Source organism: Callorhinus ursinus, unplaced genomic scaffold (assembly GCF_003265705.2).
Source record: "Callorhinus ursinus isolate GAN/ISIS: 27379988/994484 unplaced genomic scaffold, GSC_fseal_2.0 scaffold25, whole genome shotgun sequence".
Taxonomy (NCBI): Eukaryota; Metazoa; Chordata; class Mammalia; order Carnivora; family Otariidae; genus Callorhinus; species Callorhinus ursinus.
The window spans coordinates 9,861,283-9,880,018 of NW_027397087.1; the positions used below are offsets into that span (position 1 = coordinate 9,861,283).

Consider the following 18,736-nt stretch of genomic DNA (forward strand, 5'->3'; position numbering starts at 1 on the left):
TTTATTTTAAACAGAATTCTCAACAAAAACTATTTCTAAAACTTTCTCAAAACTAAAAATTCCAAGAACTCCTTAGTGGGAAAAAAATTGTAAATCTATGAATTATTTTAAGGGATTTGTGAGATTTTTGAAGGAAATATGCATGAAAATACTTGAGTTTAAAATGCTCTATATTAATTATTACTCAACAATGAAATAATTTATTTCCTCTAAGTTAAAAATGCGCACTTCAGAGTCGTTCTGGGATTGGAAACTGCTGGGGGCTGAAGGACTCGGCGGGCACCCACTTCAAGGACCCCTCCCTCTGCAGACATGGCGCAGTTTGTGTTCGAGAGTGACCTGCACTCGCCGCTGCAACTGGACGCACCTATCCCCAATGCACCCACCGCGCGCTGGCAGCGCAGAGCTAAGGAAGCTGCAGGGCCGGCTCCCTCACCCATGCAGGCAGCACTGGCAGGACCCCAGGCCGAACTCCCGGCAAATCCAGCTCCAAGGCTCAGACCACTCCCAGCAAACCTGGTGGTGACCGCTATATCCCCCATTGCAGTGCTTCCCAGATGGAGGTGGCCAGTTTCCTCCTGAGCAAAGAAAACCAGCCTGGAGATAGCCAGATGCCCACCAAGAAGGAACATCAGAAAGCCTGGGCTTTAAACCTGAACAGTTTTGATGTGGAGGAAGCCAAGATCCTTCGGCTCAGTGGAAAATCACAAAATGCCCCAGAGGGTTACCAGAACAGACTGAAAGTGCTTTACAGCCAGAAGGCCATGCCTGGCTCCAGCCGGAAGACCTGTGGTTACATTCCTTCCCTGCCAGACCGAATTGTGGACGCCCCTAAAATCTGGAATGACTACTACCTGAACCTTGTGGACTGGAGCTCTGGGAGTGTACTGGCTGTGGCGTTGGACAATAGTGTGTACTTGTGGAGTGCTAGCTCTGGTGACATCTTGCAGCTGCTGCAAATGGAGCAGCCTGGGGACTATATATCTTCTGTGGCCTGGATCAAAGAGGGCAACTACGCGGCAGTGCGGAGGTGCAGCTGTGGGATGTGCGGCAGCAGAAGTGGCTTCGAAACATGACCAGTCATTCTGCCCGTGTGAGCTCCCTGTGTTGGAATAGATATATCGTGTCCAGTGGCTCACATTCTGGCCACATCCACCACCATGATGTTCGGGTGGCAGAACACCATGTGGCCACACTGAGTGGCCACAGCCAGGAGGTGTGGGCTGCACTGGGCCCCAGATGGCCAACATTTGGCCAGCGGTGGCAACGATAACTTGGTCAATGTGTGGCCTAGTGCTCCTAGAGAGGGTGTCTAGGTTCTCCTGCAGACATTCACCCAGCATCAAGGGGATGTCAAGGCTGTAGCTTGGTGTCCCTGGCAGCCCAATGTCCTGGCAACTGGAGGGGGCACCAGCGACCGACACATTCGAATCTGGAATGTCTGCTCTGGGGCCTGAGTGCTGTGGATGCTCAATCCCAGGTGTGCTCCATCCTCTGGTCTCCCCACTACAACGAGCTCATCTCAGGCCATGACTTTGCCCAGAACCAGTTGGTTATTTGGAAGTACCCAACCATGGCCAATGTGGCTGAGCTTAAAGGTCACATTGCCCGGGTCCTAAGTCTGACCATAAGCCCATATGGGGCCACCATGGACTCAGCAGCAGCAGATGAGACCCTGCAGCTATGGCACTGCTTTGAGTTGGACCCTGCATGGCGGCAGGAACAGGAGAAGGTCAGTGCAGCCAAGAGCAGCCTCATCCACCAAGGCATCTGTTAAGGACCAACTCATCACCTCAGTTGTTTTTATTTTTTTATTTTTCTAATAAAGTCGTATCTCCCTCTCTTAAAAAAAAAATGCCCATTTCAATAAAAGTAAACCAGTTTCTACAATCATAACGCCATTTATCTCCCAAGTTGTAGCTTTACAAGTCCAGTTTCCCACCTTTTAGGAAAAGCATTCCTCTTTATTTGCTTTAGAATGGAAGGAAAAATTGTTCAGGGAGCCTTCAATTAAGAATGGTGGGGGGGTGCTTGGGTGGCTCAGCCAGTTAAGCATCTGCCTTCACCTCAGGTCATGATCCCGAGAGTCCTGGGATCAAGTCCCACTTTGGGCTCCCTGCTCAGCGGGGGAGCCTGCCTCTCCCCCTCCCCTGGCTCCTCCTCCCTGCTCATGCTCTCTCTCTGTGCCAAATAAATAAATAAAATCTTAAAAAAAAAAAAAAGACTACAGGTCCCCAAGTAAGGAAATCTTCAGAAAAGACCTATATTAATGGACAGGTTTCTACTGGCTTTCACTGAATCTAGCCACTCAATAGGATAAAACAACAAATGTCTATATGGTTACTAGAACTTTCAATTCTGAATTTATATAAGAGAACAGAAAGTAAATAGCAAAATCCAGGGACACAAGGTAAAATTAAAGAAAAAATGATCAGAAATAGAACACATTCATAAATGTAAACAGGCCTTGCCATACCTGGCTAATGAGAGAGAGCCCATTTCTTCGCCACATCTCAGCAACAACCTGGGCAACCAATACCAGACAACGCAAAGGATATTCCACTAGTACCTCTACTTGAAAGTCCTCCTGAAACAGATGAGCAATTTTGTTATTTTTCAGAGGGCTTGGATGTGTGTCAAAGTTATTGCACTAAACAGTCCTCGGTTTTCTCATCTGTAAAATGGATGGAACTGAATGAGATAATTCCAAGTTCTTGTGATTCAGATATCAATGTCCTTATATAGAGACATAAAAGTACTGAATGGAAATTATTCAGGTAGGTTTCAAAATTTTTCTTCCCTCTCATCAACCAAGAAGTATTTAGAAATAGGATATAAGTAAATCAACACTTAATAGAGTCACTTACAAAAGGCACAAATTCATGCAGTCTTGAAACAGCTCCCAGCCTGCTTAAACGCACATGAAGACCTAACAGTTATAAAAAAGAGAGAGAAAAAGGAAAAAGGAATAAACCCAGTTAATCTGTCCCATTAACTCCTCAAGTTTAGAAACGTGTGAGATGTTAATATGCATTTGAGTTTAGAAATGCAAACTTTTGATTTCTAATTTCGAAACACAGTAGTATTAATACATTTAAGATCCTACATTGTGCAAGTTGTGTTTATACATTATGTAAAAATAATATGTTGCCTCTCAAGATATCCTTATTCTGCTCTTAAAAAAGCATCAAAAGAAATGAAAACTAACAAGTATTTCTTTTTATAAAAAGAGAGGTGATATACAAATCACATCAATTACATCATGTGCAAAAATTAACTAAATTAATCAAAAAGCTAATCATAGGTGCTAAAACTATAAAACTCTTAGAAGAAAACATAAGGAAAAGGCTTCAAGACATTAGATTTAGCAATAATTTCAAAAGACACTATCAACAAAGTAAAGGCAACCCATAGAATGGGAGAAAATATTTGCACATCATATATCTGATATCCAGTTAATACCGAGAATATACAGAAAACTCCAACAACAAAAAAATCTGATTAAAAAAACATAGAAAGCACTTGAATAAACATTTCTCCAAAGAAGATATAAACATGGCCAACAAGCACAGGAAAAGATGCTCAATAATCACTAATCACTGGCGAAATGCACATCAAAACCACAATGGGGGGCGCCTGGGTGGCTCAGATGGTTAAGCGACTGCCTTCGGCTCAGGTCATGATCCTGGAGTCCCGGGATCGAGTCCCGCATTGGGCTCCCTGCTCAGCAGGGAGTCTGCTTCTCCCTCTGACCCTCTTGGATCTCGTGCTCTCTCTCTCTCTATCTCATTCTCTCTCTCAAATAAATATATAAAAAATCTTAAAAAAAAAAAAAACCACAATGGGCTACCACTTCACTCATTAGGATGGCTATTAAAAAAACAGAAAACAAGAAGTGTTGGTGAGGATGTGGAGAAAATGGAATCCTTGTGCACTGCTAGTGGGAATGTAAAATGGTGCAGTTGCTATGAAAAAGAGTATGGAGTTTCCTCAAAAAATTAAAAAGGAGAATTACTTTATGGGCCAGTAATTCCACTTAGGATACATACCCCAAAGAATTGAAAACAAGGGCTCAAAGAGATACTTGTACACTCATATTCACAGCAACATTATTCACAACAGCCAAAAGGTGGAAGCAAGCCAAGCATCCATTTGTGGATGAATGCATATGCAAAAGGTGGTATATACATACTATGGAATATTATTCAGCCTCAAAAAGGAAGGAAATTCTGATACATGCTATAACATGGATAAACTAAGGACACTGTAGTTAGTGAAATAATTCAGTTATAAAGGATACGTGTATGATTTCAATTACATGAGGTACCTAGAGCAGTCAAGTCATAGAAATGGAAAGTAGAATGGTGACTGCCAGGTACTGCAGGGAGTGGGGATTGAGGTGTTATACTGAACAGGTACAGAATTTCAGTAGGGGAAGATGAAAAATTCTGAAGATGGACAGTAGTGATGACTGCACAACAATGTGAATGTACTTAATGCCATTGAACTGTACATTTAAAAATGGTTAAATTATAAATTTTGTGTTATATGTATATTTTACCACAATTAAAAATATAAATGTAGGGCATCTGGCTGGCTCAGTCAGTACAGAATGCGACTTTTTTTTTTTTTAAGATTTTATTTATTTTAGAGAGAGAGAGAGAGAGAGAGCAAGTGTATGAGACCAGGGGGCAGGGGAGGGAGAGGCAGACAGGGAGGGAGATAGAGGGGCAGAGAATGTCAAGCAGACTCCCTGCTCAGACGGAGCCCTGCTTGATCCCATGATCCTGAGATCATGACCTGAGCTGAAATCAAGAGTCAGACACTTAACTGACTGAGCCACACAGGCTCCCTGAGTATGCAACTCTTGATCTCAGGATAGTGAGCCTCAAGCCTCATGTTGGGAGTAGAGCTTCCTTACTTCCCAACTAACTAAACTAGAAAGCTGCTATCAATATTGTTTAAAAATAAATAAATAAACGCACTTATATAAAGTTGCTTAAAAAAAAACCTGACAGGGCCAATTTACCTGGAAATGCAAATCAAAGAATGATTAAAGAAAATCTATGATTTCTTTTAGTGGTGAAAGGAACAAGGACACAGACAACACACTGGCGTAATCAGGCAGAGAAGAATGTTAAAAACCAGTAACAATGTATGTTAACTATACTGCAATTAAAAAAAAAAAAACAAAACCCAAACGAGAATTTAAATAAAAATTTGAAACAGGGCGCCTGGGTGGCTCAGTTGGTTAAGCGACTGTCTTCGGCTCAGGTCGTGATCCTGGGGTCCTGGGATCGAGCCCCACATCGGGCTCCCCCTGCTCTTGGTGAGCCTGTTTCTCCCTCTGCCTCTGCCTGCCACTCCCCCTGCTTGTGCTCTCTCTCTCTGTCAAATAAATAAATAAAATCTTTAAACAAATTTTTTTAAACAAAAACAAACCAGGAACAAGATTTTGCTATATTTAAGTCTGAGTGGGAGATGAGTTACCAAGTTAGTCCTTAAGTGTGTATTATAAGGATCCATTAGTTGATCCAGATAGAAAAAGACCCAGATACACAAGCATTCTTAAATAGATGTTCTTTGAAGGACAGTGACAGCTCTTAACTGCAGTATCTGATCTGAGTATGTCTGTACATACTGAGCACAGAACAAAAATAGAAATAATTCCAGTACCCTGAATATCTAAAAAACAAAGCTAATAGAAACATGCAAAAAAACAAACACTCACCAGCAAGAGTCCTAGAGAGTGGCAGATGTATGCTTACAAGATCTTCAGATACTCTGTAGGACTTAGTTTCCAGAGTATGACCACACAATTGTACTACTGTCTTGCTACTAGATATAAAACTTGTACTGCACCTCATCACAGCTTTGTGACATTCTTTATAAGCCACGAGTAAGAGCTCTTCCTAAAAGAAAAAGAAAAATGCAAATACATTAACAAGTTATCTACTTTACCACACCATTCAATAAATATTTAGTAAATATAAGCACAAAATTATTTTATGTATAGCAGGGATACCTACAAAGGATCTGCAAACTAGGTGGAAATATCAGACAAACACACACGCACTATCAAAGTAAAACATTTTAAGTACCATGTAAATGGTACAGCAACTACCCATATCACATATTTTTTGGCAACCCTCATCTTATGGAAGGCATGCATAATTATTCAAGATGAGGTCAAAGTATGCGTTGCTCATCTTGACATTTACCAAACCTTCTGAAGTCATCTACATTTGCTGTTGTCACTCTAGCTTCTGAAACTTCTTTAGGGTCTGCTTTCTGCCCTTACCAAATTGATCGGAACTGCTTTTTGAAAAAAAATTCAAAGAATCCATGTAGTAACCAAATTCAGAGGGTCTTTCCTAAGTCCTCATCTTCCTTAAAATGTGTGTGGCACTGTATTCTGTTGAGTACCTTCATCTTTTTTTTTTTTTAAGATTTTATTTATTGGGGCGCCTGGGTGGCTCAGTCGTTAAGCGTCTGCCTTCGGCTCAGGTCGTGGTCCCAGGGTCCTGGGATCAGGCCCCGCATCGGGCTCCCTGCTCCACGGGAAGCCTGCTTCTCCTTCTCCCACTCTCCCTGCTTGTGTTCCCTCTCTTGCTGTGTCTCTCTCTGTCAAATAAATAAAATCTTTAAAATAAAAGATTTTATTTATTAATTTGAGAGAGAGAGAGAGCAAGAGCGGGGTAGGGGCACAGGCAGAGGGAGAAGCAGACTCCCTGCTGAGCAGGGAGCCCAACACGGGGCTCGATCCCAGGACCCTGGGATCATGACCTGAGTCGAAGGCAGACGCTTAACCAACTAAGCCACCCAGGCACCCCTGATGAGTACTTTAATCTTTCTGAAACTTTCTTTCCCACTGATTTTTACAAACCTACTTATTCTGATACTTCTGTTACTGATTAAAGATTTCAAGCAGTGATTCTTTTTTTTCCTTCCCAATTCCTTCTGCCTACTAAATGAGACATTCCCAATATTCTCTTCTTACAGGTCTTTAATTTCTACCACCTCAATTAAAACTGCAGAGATGACTCTCCTAAGCTATATCATTTCTGTTTATGTGCTAGACATTCTTGCTTAGGTCTTACACTTATATTTCAAATTCAGAATAGATTAAATTGGTTTGTCATCATTTCTGCTTTATTGTGCACTTCCCTTCTCAATTTCCCTTGTTCTGTTAATGACACTATGATTCATACATTCATCCACACAGAAAATTTCAAAGCCACTGCATTCTGTGTGTTAGATGTTAACAGATTTTTCAGGGGAAAAAAGTTCTGTGTTCACATAAGACTGAGAAATGCTAGGCTGAACAAGATCAAGTAGGATTTTTTTAAATGCCACTGAACTTTTCAAACCCTTTAATTAATCAGTGTGCTGATTTCTAAGTGGAATATTTCCCAAAATTTATTTGATCATAGAATTCCTATTTTGGGATAAAATTAGTGTGAGAAACACTATCTTGAAAAGTCAGTTTTGACTCTTCTCTTCCTGGCATACTACCCCGATTTGAGTTTTCCTTATCCTAAATTTATTTTATAATCCTAACTTATTTCCTATGGGTTCTTTCTCTTTTTCCCTGACTGCCCCCATCCTAGTTAAGATCCTGTCACCTTAGATTTAGACTTCATAGTAATCTTTCTGTTGGTTCCCTTGCCTCCTAACATTACCCTCTCCAATCTGCCATCTTCAGTGACACTCATTAATTCTTCCTAAAGCAGTGTGTTGACATTGTTACACTTCAGACACAATCAGTGTATTCACATACTGATGCCAAGGCATATTTCCAGCTTAATTGCTCATTAATTTCATCCACAAATCCCTTGATTTATCTAGTTTTTATTCTTCCACACTGCCTGAACAGGAGTTGGACTTCCCCTTATTTCTCTGTTTACTCTGTATCTCTGCTTATGATGCCACTTTTCCCCACACTTAAATTCTGCATATTCTTTTACACCCACTCAAAAATGCTTTCACAAATATGTCTTCCCAGTGGTTTGTAATTCTTTTTCCTCCCTCTTAGAGTAATTTGTTTGGACAATATTTCCTGTCCTTATTGTTCTACAAAGCTACAGTGCTAGATTAAATTCTGTCCTGTCTGTATGACTGCTCTGAACCTGTGACCAACTGCTCATGGTGAAGCAGAAGAAAGGAGGAAAAAAGAGAGTTCACAGAAGTAGCAGAGACAATGAAGGGGCTTTTATTCTTATTGATTTTAAGGATAGGGGAGGCCTGTGGGTGTACAGGCAGATGAATGAAAGACTGGGAAATCGTAGAGGTGACAAATGAGGAAGCCAACTCCAGGAAGAAGGAGCTCAGGACCAAGAGCCTAGGTAGAGACCTTAGTTTTAGAAAGAAAGAGATGAAAAGAAAGGGACCAATTGTGAAGACACAAACTTAATGAATAGACTGTGTCATGTGAGAGGTACAGAGAAACTAGAGAAAATGAAAGAATTTGATGCAGATAATGTCAGTTTTCTCAAAACAGAAATAAATGAGGTCATCCTTCTCAAAAGGGAATCTAGGGTAGGACTGTGTGTTTCAAGAGGGTTATGGCCTAAAATTATTGCATAAGGAAATATATTAGTTCTGTATTTTGAAATTAATTTTCTTAATGGTTTAACATGCATAACAGAGCTCTTGATTGAATAAATATCCACCCTTCTCTATTATTGAAATATTTTAAAGTCTATGTGATCCTAATTTTCATATTAACATTCATGTCCAAGGAAATAAATGCATACATAAATAAATAGTGTTTTGTTGTATTGTTTAAACCCAATTCCCAGAGGTAAATGAAACTACTATGGAGCACATTTTTTTAATTAAGTATAAAAACTGGATTTTCTGGGGCACTGGGTAGTTCAGTCGGTTAAGCATCTGACTTTTTTTTTTTAAGATTTTATTTATTTATTTGACAGAGAGAGACATAGTGAGAGAGGAACACAAGCAGGGGGAGTGGGAGAGGGAGAAGCAGGCTTCTCGCCGAGCAGTGAGCCGATGCTGGACTCGATCCCAGGACCCTGGGATCATGACCTGAGCTGAAGGCAGACATTTAACGACTGCCTTCGTTAACGACTGAACCACCGAGGCACCCAAGCATTTTGGCTTGGGTCATGATCTCAGGGTCCTGAGATCCAGCCCTCTGTTGGGCTCCATGCTCAGAGGGAAGTCTGCTTGAGATTCTCTCTCCTTCTCCCTCTGTCCCTCCCCCTGCTCATGTTCTTTCTCCCTCTCTCTAAATAAATAGAATCTTTAAAAACAAACAAAAAACAAACACTGGATTTTCCTTCTAAATTTAATAAGACAAATTCAAATACACAACTACTTAAATAATAAAATTTTACATCAAGCAAGTTGCTACATAAACTCTACTACTAATAACCATTAGAGCACTTAAAAAGGCACTAATCCTACTAAAAAGTTTTACTTACGTCACAAGCGCACCACTCTTGGAACATGAGTAAAATATTCTTTAATTGCATCTGTATAGCAATGGCAGCCTCCCAGTCAGGATCCACTTCTATGTGTTGCCCAACCTGTCTTCTGATTTCTTCCATTCCCTATAAGAAAAGAGTGATTACTATATATGTATATAGTAAGCCCTCTTTGTTTACTCCTCTACTGTCAAAATATAAAATTGTTAGGATTCATATTCATATATGCATAGCTTTTTTAACATGGCTATTATACAAGGTCAGAATGCATGGGTTCAAATCCCAGCTGTCACTTTCTAGCTGCATGTGACCCTGGTCAAATTATTTCTAGACTTCAATTCCCTTATATGGAAAATGAAAATAATAATAACTGCCTCATAAGATTGCTATGATGCTCAGCAGAGATAATGCATGTAAAGTGGTTACTACCATATCACATAATAAGCATTCAGTAAACATCAAAGAGTAATAGCAGCAGTTAACTAAAGTATACAGAATTATACCTATTAAAGATCTATTAAAGCAGGATCAGTGAGGCAGTGTTTAAATTTTATTTCTACTTTACTAGATATAGTCTTCCTCAAATAACAAACAGAATTTCCTTAAAACAAAGAAAGACTGGGGCTAAATTTTTAAAAATAAATTTATTTTACTGATGTACAGAAGAACTATCATACCTGCATACAGGTAAGAATCTTCAAAAAAGACCGAAAACCTTCAAGGAACTGCATTCTTAATCTTTCTGTCCATGCTGTGGGCTTGCTGATTAGGATATACCTATCATTTCAAAAGAAAAAGAAATATTTCACTTTCCCATTCTGAGATAATTTTAAAGTTCTCAAAGCTACAGACAATGTTGATTCATCAACATTATGGATTCTAATTTCTTAAAATAATTAGACGCTCTGGGCAGAGCTAGGATTATACCAGCAAAATGTGAAGGCTCTATGAGAGGCGGCTGTCAAAGTTAAGCCTGACTTCTCTACTCAGAAGTTGTTCTGCTTAATGATCCTTAGAAGCAACCTAGCCTATCACAGATGGACAACCACAGTACAGATTTTCTAGTTGCTCAAAATATGTGAATTTCCCCTTTTCCTTGTCATTAGAGATTTCTCTGTTTAGGTAAGGATATAGGAGAGAAGTTGTAATAACTATCAGAAGACTGGGAAAACTTTAAAGTTAACATCCAAACCAGCAACCCTAAAATTTTAACATACGGTAAGTATCTAGGGATGTGCTGACTCTAAATTATTCATTGCAGAGAATAACTATATTCAGAAATACATAAAATAAAATGTGATAAAACAATGAGGTGATTATGTACCACTTCCCTGGATAAAAAAATAACTCAGCTACAAGAATATTTCACAGTAATGAGGGCCATAGTAAAAAGATTTTTCCTGTACATTAGACAAAGGAATAATAAATACACTGATTTAACACTGTTAAGTTTAAGTATGGCCATTTGGCATTTTTGTGCATTTTGTGCTTGTTTGTTTTTGCATACATGTAATTTATGCATAATTTGTGAAGCACACTGGCTAAATAGTGATTCACTACAGAATTCATCTACCATCTCTGTACTGAAGTTGTGGTAATGTAATAATTTGCTGAACTTTAGAGAAAGATTTATAATCATATTTAAAAACTGAGAAATTTGAAAAGGTCTGGAAACTTTCTCCTTCGTAATATCAAGGTTCCAATGCATAATTCCAGAAATCTGTCAAATGCATTTTTTAAAAATATTTATTTATTTGAGAGAGAAAGAGAGAGAGAAGGTTGGCATGTGGGGAGGGGCAGAGGGAAAGGGAAAAAAGCAGGTTCCCCGCTGAGCCGTCAATGCAGGGCTCTATCTCATGAACCTGAGATCACGACCTGAGCCAAAAATCAAGAGCCAGTCACTTAACTGACTAAGCACCCAGATGCCCCTGTCAAATGTATTTTTAAGCAAACCAAACTATTTCTAGGTTAGTTTGGAAGCCTGTTTCCACCTCTCTATGCCCTAAACAGTCACTAAAAGAGGTAGACAAAATTAGAATGATTTTTCCCCCCTGGGGACTAGAAATAATTAATCCTATACACCTTGAAGCTCTTTACTTTAAATGGTAAACTAAACGAAATGTATTTTGTTTTAATATATTCTTTTTTTCCCCAAGATTTTATTTATTTTGACAGAGAAAGAGACAGCGAGAGAGGGAACACAAGCAAGGGCAGTGGGAGAGGGAGAAGCAGGCTTCCCGTTGAGCAGGAAGCCCGATGCCGGGCCCAATACCAGGACCCTGGGATCATGACCTGAGCCGAAGGCAGACACTTAACAACTCAGCCACCCAGGCACCCATTTAAAAGAATTTTTTGAAGCTTGTGGTTTACTGAATACTTGATATATCACAACCCTTATAATATTCACCAATTCTAAAATAAATGGAAACTTACTTCAAGTCCAACAATCCCAAAAGTGATCTATCATGTGATTCCAACTTTAGTTTAAAAGGAAATTCCATCCTTTTCAGCAAAAAAACTTAAGAAACCCCTGATGAGCATTAATAATTTGGTTGTATGTATGAAAAAGGGAGTTAAAAAGAAACTCAGATCAACAAGATTATCTGAAACTATGTACAAATAGACTATGTAAAAGGAACAGAACCAAAGTGCATGAGTGAGAGTGAGTGGAAGGCATGGCAGTTATGATGGAGATTCATTTAGTGACCCCAAGAGACCCAAAGTTCCTGTAACAGGCCCCTCCTCAATACTTTCTTTGTTAACCTGGCTGTAACTCTCTAAGAAGCCTTCACTTAAAACATTTATTGACATGAGACAGTAACAGTTCTTTGTACTTGCCATCATTATAAGGAGAATTCTAAATAACCAAAAGGATCGGAAGTTTATTTATAAAATGGAATATATAAGCACATTGTGATTAACAGGTACCCTTACCTTTTGACTTGAACAACTTACTTTAAATCACATATTACTGCATATACTCTTCCCAATTTGTCCTGGCTATAACCCTGGAAGTTGAATTTATTGTTCCTGTCCAAGTATTCAGGCAAAACTTCTAGTAGGGTTTCAGTAATGACAGAAATAACATTCTGTTCTTCAATAAGATGTCGAGCCTGCAGAATATTTCAAGAATATTCTTTATTATTAACTCATGATTGTATGGACTTAATTTATTCATTCATTTGGTTGGTGAGTCATTTTAAATAAATGTTTCAAATAAATGCATCAAACACAGTCCTTAGTCTCACAGAACAGCAAATTCAGAGAAGTTATTTTCTAAGAGTAAAAATTCCCTACTCCTCAGTAACACCTGTCTGGACACTCCAAGCCTATCACATAGGTTACCTACATAAATGTTCACCATTGGTAATCACACAATGAGCAAAGTAGGACACAGATACACTTCATGACTTCTATCATATTACTATCTATTCTATCATATTACTGTTACTATCTCCCTGTCACTCCTAATCCACTGTCTCTTCTCCATCCTTTTCTCTGGCCTTTTAAATGGGAAAGTAAAAATATTTAACCAAACTATCCAGAAGAAACATGAAAAGTAGTAGTATTAAAAAAAAAAAGAATTCTCCACTCTCCTCCCAAGCCTATACAGTACCATATCAGCACCTATTTCATGCAAATGCTTGCGAGTAGTCTCTCCTCCTGCTTTGTTTTATCTTAATCTGTACCCCTGCCCCCAAACAATAACTAAAGAATAAAAGAATAGCAAAAAAAGTAGTCTGGGTATTGAAGACAGGGCTCCCAAGTTAATCTAGAATCTGAGAAACCAGTTTTGGACTTCACCTTCAGGGATCAGGACTATTGGACAATGGTCATGCCATCACTTCCACTCCAAAGCGATCTTGTCCTCGGGTCCCACTAAAGTGTACTTCACATGCAGATACCACTGAATTATTATTCAGTCTTCCAAATGAAATTAGTGCAATATAGTACTGACATTGTTTTAATTTGATTCAATACTAGGCAAAGTTTTTTTTTACTTTTTTGTTATGTTTATCACCATACGTTACATCATTAGTTTTGATGTAGTGTTCCATGATTCATTGTTTGCATACAACACCCAGTGCTCCATGCAGAACGTGCCCTCTTTAATACCCATCACCAGGCTAACCCATCCCCCTACCCCCTCCCCACTACAACCCTCAGTTTGTTTCTCAGAGTCCATAGTCTCTCATGGTGCGTCTCCCCCTCCAATTTCCCCCCCTTCATTTTTCCCTTCCTGCTATCTTCTTCTTCTTCTTCTTCTTTTTCTTAACATATAATGTATTTTTGTTTCAGAGGTACAGGTCTGTGATTCAATAGTCTTATACAATTTACAGTGCTCACCATAGCACATACCCTCCCCAATGTCCATCACCCAGCCACCCCATCCCTCCCATCCCCCACCACTCCAGCAACCCTGTTTGTTTCCTGAGATTAAGAATTCCTCGTATCAGTGAGGTCATATGATACACGTCTTTCTCTGATTGACTTATTTCGCTCAGCATAATACCCTCCAGTCCCATCCACGTCGTTGCAAAAGGCAAGATTTTATTCCTTTTGATGGCTGCATAATATTCCATTGTGTGTGTGTCTGTGTGTGTGTGTGTACACACCACATCTTCTTTATCCATTCATCTGTTGATGGACATCTAAGCTCTTTCCATAGTTTGGCTATTGTGGACATTGCTGCTATAAACATTGGGGTGCATGTGCTCCTTCAGATCTCTATATTTGTATCTTTGGGGTAAATACCCAGTAGTGCAATTGCTGGGTCGTATGGTAGCTCTATTTTCAACTTTTTGAAGAACCTTCATACTGTTTTCCAGAGTGGCTGCAAAGTTCTTGAAAAGCAAAATAGGTTTTATTTGCAAAGGTTGCAAAGAAATGATCAATACATACCAGAGTAGGAACAGTAAACATCTGAACTGAGAGTGCAGTTACTGAGATACTTCTGTCATGATCATCACTGATATATTCTTTTTGCAGCTGTTTATAATACTGAAAAATATAGTAAGTGGAAAATCAATTATAAATTACTGAAAACTTTTAAAATCCCAACTTTAATAGCTGCTGATTTATTTCTATGCATATGATTAGAAGTATTATAATTCCTATTTCTTAAGATGTATTTTTTAAGTAATCTCTACACCCAACGTGGGGCTTGAACTTACAACCACCCCAAGATCAAGAGTTGCCTGCTCTACTGACTGAGCCAGCCAGGTGCCCCTGTAATTCCTATTTCTAAAGGGAAGATGGGGCGCCTGGGTGGCTCAGTTGGTTGGGTGGCTGCCTTCGGCTCAGGTCATGACCCCAGGGTTCTGGGACCGAGCCCCACATCAGGCTCCTTGCTCAGCGGGGAGCCTGCTTCTCCCCTGCCTGCCGTTCTCCCTGCTTGTGCTCTCTCTCTGTCTCTGTCTCATGCTCTCTGTCAAATAAATAAAATCTTAAAAAAAAAATAAAGGGAAGATAATATAGTGAACAAAAATATATCAGAGAATAACAAACGAAAGACCAAATATGAACTCAACTACCCAATCTAGCAGAGTTGTAAGTGAAAACTATAAAAAGACAAAAAACAAAACACACACACGTAAGAGTCATAGAGGACTGTGGTGGTGCTGTATATCCTTTCTCTAAACAGAATCTGGGACAATCTTCAGCAGATTTTATTGCAGTGGTGTAGGGCAGAGGCAATATTCTAAGTATTTAAAAACTGAGAGGACCCAGAAAATCAACCAATCAGATTCAATCCAAACTTAAACAGAATGGATGCTGGCTGCAAATAACTTCTTAACTATACTGATGCATACCAGCCAAAAATCAACCCTGATATAGTGGGAAACAAAAATAATAATACATCCACTCATGTACAAGCAGAGTTTCAGATCCTTGACCTACATATTTAATTTTATCCACTAGAATTCCTACAAAAAAGTAACCATGGTATAAAATAATCTCATTTAAATAGAGAGAACTGCTTTTGTAGAAGAAAAAAAGTTCATTTCAGATCACAGATATGGTCCAATATTCTAAGAGTTTTAGAAAAACAGAGTTAATAGCTTGAGTTGTTACATCTTTCAAGAAACTAAATGTGTTACTTTTAACACTCTACTTGTAAAATCCAGCAAGTGCAGGTATCTTGTCCCACAGTATCATTTGCCTTCAACAGTCATTATTTCATTCTCTTTTTCTAATCCTATCCTGGATCCTACCTCTGACCTGTTCTAATTTTTACAGAACTGCCTGCAACTCAAAATTAGAGGAAACAAGTATTTATTGATACCTTTTTCTTTTAATGTTATTTTATTTTTATATATAATATATGTAACATATATACACACACGCATTTATTTATTTATTTATTTATTTATTTATTTATTTATTTATAAAGTAGGCTCCACACCCAACATGGGGCTTACACTCATAACCGTAAGATTAAGTCACATGCTCTATTGAATGAGCCAGCCAGGTACCCCTTGGATACCTTTGTATAAGAAAAGTAAAGATTCAAAAAGTACCTGTCATGTATTTACCTTGCAATCTAACTTGAGAGACAGAACCCTCTCCCCACAAAATATATATATAAAACAATGTAAGGGACAGACAATAGATCAATAAAATATCAAAAAACTGTAAGTTTTATCTTTATGTTTTAGCCTCAGTTAAGTAAAACTCTTGCTCGTCTCATTCCTGCCTCCCTTTAGCATGCGTATCTGTTCCTTTCCCATGCTATGCCTTTCAACTAGTCACTTCTACTCTTATAATTCTACTTGTTATAAAACAGACAAATGATAAAAAAGAATGAATGCATGTGTAATGTGATAACTTCCTATTGCTCTGTCCAGGCAAATAATAGGTCATTTTCCACCTACCTCTTCTCCAAGACTACTGCTTCCATACTCCCAAATGTGAAAATGAATGGACTTTTGACAAAGAAATACATTACAAACTGAGAATTCTAGAGGGGGGATGGGTTAGCCTGGTGATGGGTATTAAAGAGGGCACGTACTAAATGGAGCACTGAGTGTTATACGCAAACAACGAATCATGGAACACTACATCAAAAACTAATGATGTAATGTATGGCAATAAAAATGTAAAAAAAAAAAAGAAATACATCACAAAATTAAACTGATTCATAATTATCTGCTTTGTTTCTACAACTTCATTTCCAAAATGGTTTTCTTTTTCTATTATTGATATCTATTTATAAAGAGCAATTACCTTCACAAATTCCATAGCAAAGAATTTTTTGTATTCCATCTCCATAAAAAAACTGCTGAAGATCAATTCGTGAAGGATCTTACGGGCACCTAGAGATCATTTTGGGGGGAAGTGGAAGAGTATCACCAAGGCAAAAAAAACATTCCAGTTATTAGAAGTGGCAGAATATTATAAAAATATTTCACATACCAACAGACCTCAAGAACTCAAATATGAGTAGCATTTATCACAATAATAGCTAGAATTTAAAATACATACACATAAGCCTTTTTCCTCTCTTTCTGCCCCTCCGCTTTGCCTTACTTCACTTTACCTTGCCCAAGCTTTCTCCATTCCTTTTTATTCTATTTCACTCAAAATTACTCTTACTCTGTGTCTTCCCTTTTCCATTTCCTTAAGCCTTTTTCTCACCTTTCACTGTATGTTCTGCATTTGGATTTTAAAAATGAAAATTAACATAGCTTTAACAATGGCACCAAATGAATATATATACATACTCTTTTTTACTGGCCCTGACTAAACGAAAAAACACTATAATTAAAAGCATCCTTAAGTTTTAACACAGAAGACTACATATTGATTGGTTAAATTTTCTTAAAGCACAATATCTTATCAATCAAGAGCACTGGTTTAATAAAAAAGATTATAGCTCCACTTTAAGGTCATGCTTCATGGCAAGCAGCATAAGCAAAGATCCACCTACCTTTATAAAGTTTTGCATCCCAAAGCATTAATCTGCTTATGAGACAGGGATTCTCAGAGCCAGGTTCTTCTCTAAGGCATGCTTGGCAAAAGATCTGTCTAAAGTCACCTACAAACAAAATAAGTCACATAACTTTTATTTTCATAATATTCCTCCCAAAGTATGTTTCCTACAATAACATGTGAAAAAATTAACATTAATCTTCCCAGCTTAATATCAAGAATAATTCTGTCAACATCAAAGAATCAAAAGCTGACAAAATATTATTTATGGCATTCTGTGATACAAATCTGAAAATTAACCAAAATGTATGAACCAAAAATGAAAAAGAAATTTTGTTTTATACTCAATGACATTTTCAAATTCATGGTTATTTCAAAAACCAGTATTTTATGAGAAATAAGAAAAATAGGCAATATGCTTACTTGAATAGCTCATAATTTTGTTCATCCAGGAGCCAAGACGCAAAGCAAATTTCTGATGAGCCATAACTTCAGAGTGTAATACTTCTACATGAAGTGGATGTTGAGAGACATTTTCTGAATGACTCTACAAATGAAAGGAATATTAAAAACAAAACACTAATTTTAAAATTTGTTTTAACTAAGTAATCTATTCTTCAAAAAAAATCTTATATAACACTTACAGTTTCAAATCTCTGGGTCTAAATGGCCCAATCCTACCTTTACTTAGGATACCAAACCACTTCAACAATGTGATTATTCTACTTCGGCTCTTGTAATGTGAATTCCTCTTACAATTCTCTTTTGTCCTTAATTCAGAAAATTACCTTTATATCTTCCTTTGCTTCCTGGCAAGCAGCAAAAGCACCTGCTTTGACAGCCCGACGACCCTAATTATAAACAAACATGAGAATTAAGTAGTAGAATGACAATCCCAATCAATAAGTAATATGTAGCCCAAAGGCCTAATGAGCTCTTAATTATTAATCATTTATCAACTGCCTAAAAGTAGTAAGATGGGCAATACCTGGAAGATAAACATAAATGTTTAACATCTTTATGAAACTTCAGAACTTTTGATACTGCTAGCAGAGAATATACTTTAGGATGCTGGATTTCCCGCTTGGCAAGAATGTTAGTTCTTCACTTCGTATAGTGTACTTTATTTCTATCCAATAATAATAATTTAGGTTTTTACTAAAATCCTGCTTTATGTTTTAAATACTTTTCATGCAGGCGCCTGGGTGGATCAGTCGGTTAAACGTCTACCTTCAGCTCAGGTCATGATCCCAGGGTCCTGGGACTGAGCCCCATGTCAGGCTCTCTGCTTGGCAGGGAGCCTGCTTCTCCCTCTCCCACTCCCCCTGCTTGTGCTCTCTCACTTTCTCTCTCTC

The 18,736-nt window shown here is 38.3% G+C and overlaps 1 protein-coding gene and 1 pseudogene across 1 annotated transcript in view; one reads left to right on the forward strand and one right to left on the reverse strand.

Annotated features, from left to right (window-relative positions):
• The window catches only part of UBR1 (ubiquitin protein ligase E3 component n-recognin 1), a 133,201-nt gene that overhangs the window by 64,690 nt on the left and 49,775 nt on the right, over positions 1–18,736 (reverse strand). Inside the window, exons 7-17 of the mRNA XM_073876909.1 lie at positions 18,170–18,232; positions 17,805–17,928; positions 17,380–17,487; positions 16,677–16,765; positions 14,352–14,450; positions 12,405–12,562; positions 10,127–10,226; positions 9,447–9,575; positions 5,732–5,912; positions 2,868–2,929; positions 2,477–2,587 (exon numbers count right to left, since the gene is read on the reverse strand). Coding sequence (XP_073733010.1) covers positions 2,477–2,587; positions 2,868–2,929; positions 5,732–5,912; positions 9,447–9,575; positions 10,127–10,226; positions 12,405–12,562; positions 14,352–14,450; positions 16,677–16,765; positions 17,380–17,487; positions 17,805–17,928; positions 18,170–18,232 — 1,224 coding nt within the window. The remainder of the gene's footprint in view (positions 1–2,476; positions 2,588–2,867; positions 2,930–5,731; positions 5,913–9,446; positions 9,576–10,126; positions 10,227–12,404; positions 12,563–14,351; positions 14,451–16,676; positions 16,766–17,379; positions 17,488–17,804; positions 17,929–18,169; positions 18,233–18,736) is intronic.
• Positions 313–1,844, forward strand: LOC112833407 (cell division cycle protein 20 homolog pseudogene; annotated as a pseudogene).